This window comes from Antrostomus carolinensis, unplaced genomic scaffold (genome assembly GCF_000700745.2).
Source record: "Antrostomus carolinensis isolate BGI_N321 unplaced genomic scaffold, ASM70074v2 scaffold10473, whole genome shotgun sequence".
NCBI classification, from domain to species: Eukaryota; Metazoa; Chordata; class Aves; order Caprimulgiformes; family Caprimulgidae; genus Antrostomus; species Antrostomus carolinensis.
Window position 1 is genome coordinate 19,039 of NW_010307293.1, and position 10,124 is coordinate 29,162.

General features: G+C 39.3%; 1 protein-coding gene across 1 annotated transcript in view; it reads left to right on the forward strand.

Moving 5' to 3' along the window:
• SATB1 (SATB homeobox 1) overlaps positions 1 to 10,124 on the forward strand; it is a 48,617-nt gene that overhangs the window by 11,157 nt on the left and 27,336 nt on the right. The window contains exons 4-5 of the mRNA XM_029084353.1: positions 1,684 to 1,896; positions 3,567 to 3,573. Of these exons, the coding sequence (XP_028940186.1) occupies positions 1,684 to 1,896; positions 3,567 to 3,573 (220 nt within the window). The remainder of the gene's footprint in view (positions 1 to 1,683; positions 1,897 to 3,566; positions 3,574 to 10,124) is intronic.

The following is a 10,124-nucleotide window of genomic DNA, read 5'->3' on the forward strand; positions in this document are numbered from 1 at the left end:
CAGGGCCATGAGGACCTTCTGGCCCTGGTGTAGTGGTTAGCACCTCCGTCCTTATCGCCCCCAAGAGATGGAGGGGCGACAGGGTAAATGCAGTGCTCAGAGCCGCACTGGGTGGGCTCTCGTCAAGCACAACTGCCCAAGAGCAGTGGCTTTGCAGCAGCACTTTTGTAAGGGGCTTTTGTCTGATAGGATAGGACTTTTGAGAGAGGTGACACCTTCCATAGGTGCTGTGAGCATCAGACTTCCCTATAGAGAAGGCTGATGCTTGGTAGCTTTCTGCTGCACTCGCTTAGGAATGGATATTTTCAGTCAGGATTGCCTCTCTTTGTGAGTTTTATCTTTTTTATTGCCTGCCTCCCTCCTTCCATTCACCCCTCCATTGTCCCAAATAACTTAGAACTGTCCTCTAGGAGAAGAAACACTGGGTTGTGTTATTTCTTTAAAATCACGTCTGTGTTCCCTTGTTACACAAGCAATAAAAGCCTCTCATACCAACCCTCTCCTTGTCCCAGCATGGCAACAGCATTTATTCTGAAGAGAAGTTCACGTTTGCTTTTGCAGAAGTTAGTTTTCTGATCACCACCTTGTTACTTCAAGACAGTAGAGCATTTTGTATGCCTGACATATTTAAAAGGAGAATTTGACAGGGGGGAGATTTCAAGAACCTGTTGACATTAAAGTTGTAGTTGCACTCACAGGTGCATAAATATTTCATCTTTTAGAGTAATAAGGTGTCCCAGACTGCCAGGCCTGCTCCATTGCTGAGAATGGAGATGAAATGATTACGTGGGAAACCTGCTGTGTTCTGTACAAGCTTCTGGCGACACGCTATCATCTGCAGCCTGCCCATCTCTCACTCACTGCTGTGGATGCCCTGTGTGCTGTTTCCTCTCATTCCCCAGTTCTCACTTTATCTGTCATTGCTGGACACTGAAAGTGGTCCAAGGACAGCAGTGGTAAATGGATGTAGGAAACGGGACCTGCACAGCAGGTGCTCAAATACATAGCCCAGGTGAGGATTGGGGTGTCCTGGTGAGGAGAGGGGAATGGTGGGAGGAGGAGGAAGGTGAGGAAAGGGAGAGCATCCAGCAGTGAGTTTCCTGAATTGTTAAACTCCAATATAAAACTCCTGAAACAAAATATTGACTAATAGAAAATATGGACCTCAATCAGCTAAGCAGTACTTTAGGAATGTTGGGTGTTTATAATCTCAGATTAGTTGTGAAATATCACTTATTTTCAAAGAGCTGTTTAAGCTGCTGGAAATGTGGAAAGCCATTTTTTAGGCTGGCTGTGTGTTTTGTCTGGGAAGCCTGAGAACACCCCAGTGTCATGCCTCTGGACTATTTCACTTATTCGTAACGTATCGTGATTGTCTGTCAACTGTGAAAGATTTCATGGCAAGTTAAGCTAGTAAAAGGAAGGAGACCTATTAGACAGATTCAGTTTATGTTGTATGTAAAACAGATGCTTAATAAAATTAAGGGGACAATTGAGGCGCTCTCCTTCCTAAAATGCCATTAATATATTCCTATGTGGAGTGAATAGTGCATTTGCTGCTCTCGTTCTCAGCCCAGAGAAAGAAGAAAGAGGACTGATGAGCACTGGCTTTGCAGAGCACGGTTTTACAGGCGCTCTCCTATGCTAACTTTCCGGCATATTTCTTTTCTTCCCTCCTTACAGGGCTTGCTCTCAGAAATCCTCCGAAAGGAAGAGGATCCCAAGACTGCCTCGCAGTCCTTACTGGTAAACCTTCGGGCTATGCAGAACTTCTTGCAGCTGCCAGAAGCTGAACGAGATCGAATTTACCAGGATGAAAGGGAAAGGAGCTTGAACGCAGCCTCTGCAATGGGCCCTGCACCTCTCATAAGCACACCGCCTAGCCGGCCTCCACAAGTAAACCACTCTCTCTGTCTTTGAGATTTGCTAGTTGCATTTTCTCACTGTCCTACCAGGTGATGCCTTTCTAAAAAAGAAGAAAGCTTTTACTGTTGCGTTTTTTGAACGCTTGTAGAATCATTATTTGCACTGCATATCACAAATTAAATGTAAGATATGTAATGGGTGATAGTAGCAGTTTATTACTACCTATTTTCTAGTTTTAAGATAAATTCTATCCATTATGACCTCTACAGATTTTTTTGTTCATTTTAGTGAGATATGAGCTTTACTGAGCCTGGAGCATGCTGGCTTTCGGCTGTTTTTTTTTTTTTTTTTTTTCCTGTAATTCTCAGGCGTTGCTTTTAATGTTAAAGCTTCAACTAGGGGTTTTGAAGGATTTGTACCACTAAACTGAGTGGGAATGAAAGCAGATATATGAGTACATCACATTGCCTAAAAAATTATCTTCCAGAAAACTAACAGGTAATATTAAAGGGATGGGTGAAAGAAGACTCCATCCCAAAATAATGGGCACATTTTCACCAGGTTGAGCTACTGACAACCAAATAACATAACAGACTTGCTATATCCATCCCTCTGAAAGATTGGGAAAAGTTCATTGAAGCTTCATTTAGTATTTGTTCAAATGAAACTCCTGTTGATTTTTGTGAAATCTAGTGGGACTATTGGTTTAACTCTCCAAAACTTATGAATTTTGATAGAGTGGGATCCAGAAATTAATTGGTGTAGTCCTTGTGTCTGTCAAGGTAACTCTGATGCTGGTTTTAGAGTACATGAGAAATATAGGTGTGAGCCCTAGGAATGCATAGGATTTACACAAGAAATGTGATTGTGAATTTAACACTCCAAAAACCAGTGTACTTTTTCTGAAATACTCTGCATTGCTGTGGCTCAGGGTTGTACCCGTGCAAGGACAAAACAAACTGATCTACAGATATGTGGGAATCATGCAATATATGCAGACCAGATTTGCTATACGAAGTGGGGCTCTGGGATTGTGGGAATTTCGTGATGGCTGAGTATATAAACACAGAGCAGTTTTTTTACTAACCAGACTCAGGCATGTGCTGTGACTATATTCTGTACCCATTCTGAACACTATAAATTCCTCCAGGTTATTTTTCTAATTATCCTGCAGCTAATGGATGCTAAGGACCACACTGAAGTAACAAATAAAAAAATTGTAGGAAAAGGGTGGACAGAAGATCACTTTGACCTGCTACAGTACTTTTCACAAGAAGAGAAACAGTTTTTAGCAGAAAGAACAGATTGTGCTCATGGTCTAGTTTTGTTATCATTAACTGAGTTTAGTCTGTGAAATCCACTATAGATACTCTTCAAGATAAAAGATGAGAATCTGTTTACATAGTAATGCTTTAGTGGGCAATAGTTAAATACAGATAACTGTTTAAAATAACATTTGAGTTTGTTTTAATATCTGTACCTGCTCCCACAGCCCAGGTGATTCAGAGCAAAGGCTAACCTTCCTTCTTAACTTATCTCTCTCTGCCAAGGTAATGTCTCACTCTGTCTCAGGTGGTCTTGGGCAATTTCACAGCTAAAGAACAGAGTTAATTACAGGACCTTCCAGAAGGATATCAAGTCAGAGGTAGTCCTTGTATCAGTTTTAATTCGGACTTTAAAACTGTATAAATCCCTTGCAGCCAGAAAGTAAGTGAGATTTGGTGGTTTTCTTAACTGACAAAACATACAGTATAAATCCAAGTTGAGGGGTCAGAGTTTGGGGGAGGCTATCTGTCTGTACTGTGCTCTTGTTCATAATTACATTTCATTTTTTTAGTGGATGTCAGGAGTATAGTTAACTTAATTGCGACAGTTCAAATAGCATACGGTTTTGTTTTGATAATTTTCAAAAGGAAAACAGGTTAACAAGGAAACCTTATAGACTAATACTTGAGGTCTACAGAACAAACTAGTCATTTTTCTAGTTGTTATATCATTCTCTTTCATTCAGCAAAACAGATGTGCTTTACCTAGTGGCTGGACTGAAGATGTAGAAACCTCTGAGTTGGGATTCTGTGTGACTTTTTTACATGTTGCCGGTATTACCTAGCTATAAACACATGTAGCACTTGCCATCTGCTACTAAGTGTTCAGAGCCCTAAGTTTAAAAATTGAAATACCTGTGTTGGTAACATAAATACAGTACTTAATGCTGGAAATAATAATGAAATTATTCTTGTAGTTGCACTGGCAAGTATAACTTTACCAATCATAGCAGAAATAAATTATAGTCAGGATACTGCAAAATTATTAATACAAACTACTACTCTTGATACCCCCCAAATGTCCACAGTTTATTGAATATTTGATACTAAGGAAATAAAACTACTAACATCCTTACTACTAAATTTATTATAATTATTTAAAATTCACTATACAGGAATACAGCATAATATTTTTCTGGCTTAGCCGTGAGCTTCTTGGATAACTACTGAATGACAAAACAGACGGTTTATCCTGACAACAGAATTTACGCAAGAGCCAACATATTTAATATTAAATCTTTAGACCAGTGTAACATTTGAAACAATTAAACTATGCAACCATGAAAAATGGGAGCTAATATGCCACACATGAAGGTTTATTTTGCAATTGCAAGTTATCAGTTTAGGAAGGATGTGAAAATAAACATCCTGAAAAGGATCTATTTTGCATTTTTGTGTTGCCAACTGGTGGCCAGACAGTAGAGCAGACTTAACCATTTAGCAGCTGAGTTTTTTCTGTATGAATTTTGCATACTGTTGCATGCAAAAACAGAAAGCATGACCTTAGAGATTTGATAGGATAGTAGGAACTCACCAAGCATAAACCCTGGTACTTGAGTTAGAAGGAACCGTGTTGAATTTATCTCATTTTTACAGCATTCTTTCTAGTCGCTACTTGAGCTAATGTATCTGGATTGTTTCCAGTTCTTTTTTGAAACCCTGTAAGAAGCTCTTTGTCCCCCTTCTCCCTTTCTCTTTGACTTAAACAAAAAAGCAAAATCTTACTCTTTTTTTTTAATTTAAATAATTAGCTTCTAATGCATGAGCTTTGGGATACACGTACAGACCTCTAAGCTGGTCAAGTTGTAAAAGTCTGCTACTGTCTTCCACACTGGTGGAGTGAGCATGAGGAGAGGACTTACACATGAATTTTTCCCTCAGATGTTGTTCATCTTGCCACCTCCTGGGGCAGAAGCCTGTCTGTCAGGCTCTTTCCTGGAGCAGTGGAGTTTATAAATATTAGTATGTCTATCAGGTAGGTACTGCATGGAGACATAGTTCAACTTCTCCAACCTAGAAGGAGCTAAAAAATGCCCTTTATTGTTCTGTTTCTTTTATTAACTATTTTTTTTTCACCTCTTCAACACCTTCATCTTGCAGATCACCCTACAGAGGTCCTTTCTGGGTATCCCTAAGTCAAGCTGAGAGAATGAGTCTGTTGCATGTTATGTGGGAACGAGTGGATGTGGGGATACTTCAGGAGACACTGAGTGTGGAGCTGTGTTAGGGGTGTATTGAGTTCCTCAGGGAGGTGCTAGGGTTGGCCTTTCCCTCTCATTGAGGCAGTTCAAGGGCTGGAGGGAAGAGGACTCCCTCCTCCTTAGTGCAGCTTGAGAGAGGATGGAGACACATGACCAAGTCACAGATTTTCTTTTCCGGAATATTCTGGTTAAAGCTTGTTAGCCATCCTGCAGTTATGAACACTTCCTTCTCAGGACAAATAATCTCCATTTCAGCACAGCTGAGGAAGAAATCCCTCTCACCACCCATATTCCCCAAAGAAAATTTGTGCTAACTCTTGGGGCCCATCATCATCCTATGTAAAAACAGAGTATGTGTAACATCAAGAGCAGAATATAATTTTAACGAGACAATGTTTTAAGTATCCACAAATCTTGCATGAGTCATGGTCCTGGGTACTCAATTGACAAAAACCTTCATTTTCATAAATATAATCCTGGCCTCCCTCTGACTACAGTGAAATTACAGTTCCTTCATGTTAAAACAGCTTGTGTCCCAGACATAGGATGTTGCTCCTGAAAGACTGGTCTTGAGGAGGACACATCTTTACTGATGTTTGAAGACCAGTGAACCTCCATTGCAAGGAACTCTGGATAACATCAGCTCCTGTAAAACTTGACGGTGGAGCCCTGGAGTTCAAACGCATGCACACGCCGTACATCACCACCAGCAAAATATTTATTTGTAAATCTGCAAAATCTGAGATTTAGGTTGACAGTCTTTGTGCCAAGTTGCATTTTAATGAAAGTAAAAATGAACAAAATAATAAATGCAACCCCCCCTCACCCCCCCACCCGAAAACCACCATGGAGGAGAGTTAATGGAAACCCTGACACTTAACTGTAACTGCACTTCCAGGCGCCACTGTAATAATGGAGTAGTAAACCTTGTCCTGATAAAAGCTGTTCTGAAAGCAACAGCATTTATTGTACCTCCTGTGCTATTTGCAGAGTAGAACTGAAAAGTAGTTTGTTTTGCCTGGAATGAACTACTTTATGAATTTTAATGTACGATGTAATATTAAAAGCTAAACCAGGATTAAAGAAGATTTTTGTTCCCGAGCTAAAACAGTACTTATGAGAATGTGTTTTAAAATACTTTTTTGTTTCAGTTTCGATGGGGAAGAAATGAGCTTCCATGTTTGTGAAAAACTCTTCAAATTGGTTATTCCTTCTATAACAACCTGTCCTTTTTTTAGTAAAATTGAAATAATCCAGAGCTTCTTGCTACTCTAGTTGGTCTTATTGTATGAGAAGATATATACCTGGGCAGGCCAGGAGGGGATGGATGTGGTTTTGGGGGGTTTGTTTTTGTTTTTTTTTCCCCAAGTCTTTCTAAGAGACCAAATTTCTTGGTGATAGGAAGATGGCCAAATGAGTTTCTGGTTCTCAGTGTGTTATGTTTGTAAAATAATGCTCCCCTGTTCAGTTAGTGTTTGCAAAATTTGGTTACTGTGAAAAAAAAAAAAAAAATTAGCTGATCTGTGGCACAGAAAATGTGGCTATAAGTGTGGGTGGGGTGAGAGGTTGTGCTTAAGTGTGGATGAGATGAGAGATTATGTTTTGGTTTGTTTTTCTCTCCAAAATTAATACTTTTTCCACCTCCCCTCCCAAGTCCTGAAGTTGCACTGTTGGGGGCTTTTTTGTTTTCTGTTGGGTTTTTTTTGAGGAGGAGGGTGTTTTTTCAACCCAGCTTCAAAGAGCCTCTGCCTTGAGCTCAATTCTAAATTCAACACAACAGCCTAGATGCTCGCTACGTATAAATTATGAAACAGTTTTATGTATGGATATTCTCCAAGAGGTTAATTAGCATTATTGCATGGAACTCACTAGACCAGAGCAGACCAATGGTCCATCTAGTCCAGCCACAGTCTATACCTGTTCTGTGAAGAGAAATTGTTAAGAGGTGGGGGAAGAATTTTTATACTTGGCCAATGATGTAAATTGGGGAGGGAGAGGAAATGGCTATGAGCAACATCTCTTGGTAATCCCCAAAGCGATGATTTTATGACCTTAAGACTTTAATTCTCCTGAAGCTCTTTAGGCTAATATGGCATTTTGATACCAATATTAGTGTTTTCTGTTGTTCAATTCCTAATTCAATATCAACAGAAGGCAATAGGAGTTGTCTTTTTTTTTCCTTTTTTTAACTTCAGTGACATTAGATGCTGTTAAGCTTGTGGTACCTGTGTAAAGATAGATGTGATTTGCCAACCAGAAAGAGGATTTTCAGTCATTCCTCTGTGTTAAGTGCATATCCATATTAAGTTGGGCATTGAAAAGTGTGGACTAAGATGCAAAGTTTAAATTGTCTCCAATGTCGTTTGTTAGTCTTGAGTTTTGGTGATCTGAGTGATCACAGCTTAATGAAGTGGTCTATGAAGTGCTGCTACAACATGAAGCTGTCTTTTGAAGCTGAGTAGCAATCAAAAAGGCAGTGTGCTTACAGAAAAGAGGCACAAGAGCAAAGTGTTTCCTTCCCAAAAGGTACTGTGGACTTGTGTATACTAGCTGAATACCTGCATCATCTGGTCCTCCCCTCAGGACCCTCAAAGATTAGTTACAAGTTAGAAATATTTCTTTGGGAAGGGACTGAAATAATTTTGCCAAAATTTAAACTCGTGTTCCAAGAAGGTGCGTTGACAAAGCCATCACTTTTTTCATTTTCCAATTTAGCTTAGCCTGATTTTTACATGCAAGCAGAGAAGCCTGTCTCCAGTTGTGTATTTAAGATTCCCATTGGTTGTCAGTTATCTTTTAGTGAATCCTTTTCATTTAAAGGTTATAAAATTGCTGCTGATTTTGTAATTTTCAAATGATTTCACTGTATGGTGTTCAGGAGATGCACCTGCTCTTGTGGCCCCATGCTGATTTGCCCAGTGTGAGGCATGCATTTTCCAATTCTGTGATGGGAAGAAAGATGGTTCATGGTGCTGCTCCTCAGGCTGTCCATTGCCAGGTCTTTCAAATGTTTCTGAGAAGCTGTTGGCCCAGGCTTGGCCATCCTCTACTGCAGTGTCACCTGTAGAATGTCCCACTGCAGAAAAGGAAATGCCTCACACTCCAGGTCACAGCTGCAAAGTACCAGTTGTTTTCAGATGAAAGCAAATCACATGATAAACTGTATGCCACATTCTGGGATTTTTCTCTATTTGTCCACATAATGGACATGTGTTAGCACAGCTCCTGAAAAGCCTGATAGACAAATCAGGCTCAGCAAGTGGCATGCACTCCCAGTTTCTGGGTTAGATTATTTTGTCTTAAAAGCACTATGGAGGATAGTTAACACAAATTGAGCCTGACATTTCTAGGAAAAAATGGCCTGATGATTTGCCTAAGTACGTCTCTCACCCAAACCCTTTGACTCTCGTATCATGAGACCTGTGACATATGAAAGCTCATAGAGAGTGAGATTAGAAGATGAATTATCCTGTTGTCATGATTTCCCTTTGAACCTCGAGGGACTTCAGAGCACAAGAAGGTGCTGACTTGCACTGATTAAACTGATAGTGAAAGTGTGGTTTTAGATGCATAATTAAGTGAAAGCTGAATCACCCCCTGGAAATGCCAAACTGTGTCCATTAGATTTAGAGGTAGCCGGAATGACTAACTTAGACTAGATGTGTAACTTCTGAATGGCTAAATTAATTCAGCTCTCAACAACCTCGGTTTGTACCACTAGGTTTGAATAAATATCTAAAGGTTTGATTTTTGCATCATCACTTTGTGGTTTCTTGGCAGAAATCCAGTCTTTCCTTTCCTCTGGTCCGCTTTAGGATTAATGATCCAGTAGGTCCGCTAATCTTGGGCAAGTGTTGCAAGACTAGCTGCTTAAGAAAAATGTTTTCAGTAACTATTGAGAATTGTAGGATAAGCTGAATACCTGCTGATTTTTTTATACCTCTCAACTGGTATGACAGAAACTGCACTGTAACCTTGGTGGGATGATTCTTGATCTTGAAACATACTTCCATCATATCCAGAGGATGAAGGATAGTCTTCTGCACATCATGTTACTACAGATGTATTTTTTTGTTTGTTTTCCTTAATGCTGCAGATGCAGCATAGAGTTGATAGTGTAATCATTCTGCCTTGTTTTCCTGTGGGTTTTTTTTTTTTTTTAACCTGAACTGCAAGAAGAATGAATATTTGATGTAAGTTTGTGAAATACAACTAGAATTAATAGTTTTAAAAAGCCCTGTCTTGATTTCATGAATGGTTAAAATATGCGTTTTTCTAAATTATTACTTTCTTAAAAGCAGCTTAAGAATTAAACTGATAATATTTTAGAAAGTTAAATCTAAACTCACAACTTTTCTACATTGTCATGCATTGTTGTGTACTGGACACAAGGCATGAATCAAGATATATCTGTCAGTTTTTTATTTCATGACATGGTTACAATTTTGACTTAATTTGTATGAGGCAAAGAAATCATGTAAGGATTCACAAGTGTCTTCAAGAATGTTTGACAGGTTTCCACTTAGTTTGTTTTATGAAATTGAAATTCACAATGGTCAGCTAATGATAACTCGAATTTCAGATGCACTCACCTTTTGCAATGTGCTGAATTTTCTTGTTTCCCAGTTACCTGAACCATGGATAACTTAAAATGTTAAGTTTCTGAAAAGCTGAAAGGTATCAGAGCAAGACTGAATAAAAGGAATAAAATGGAAAGGGAAAACACTTGGGG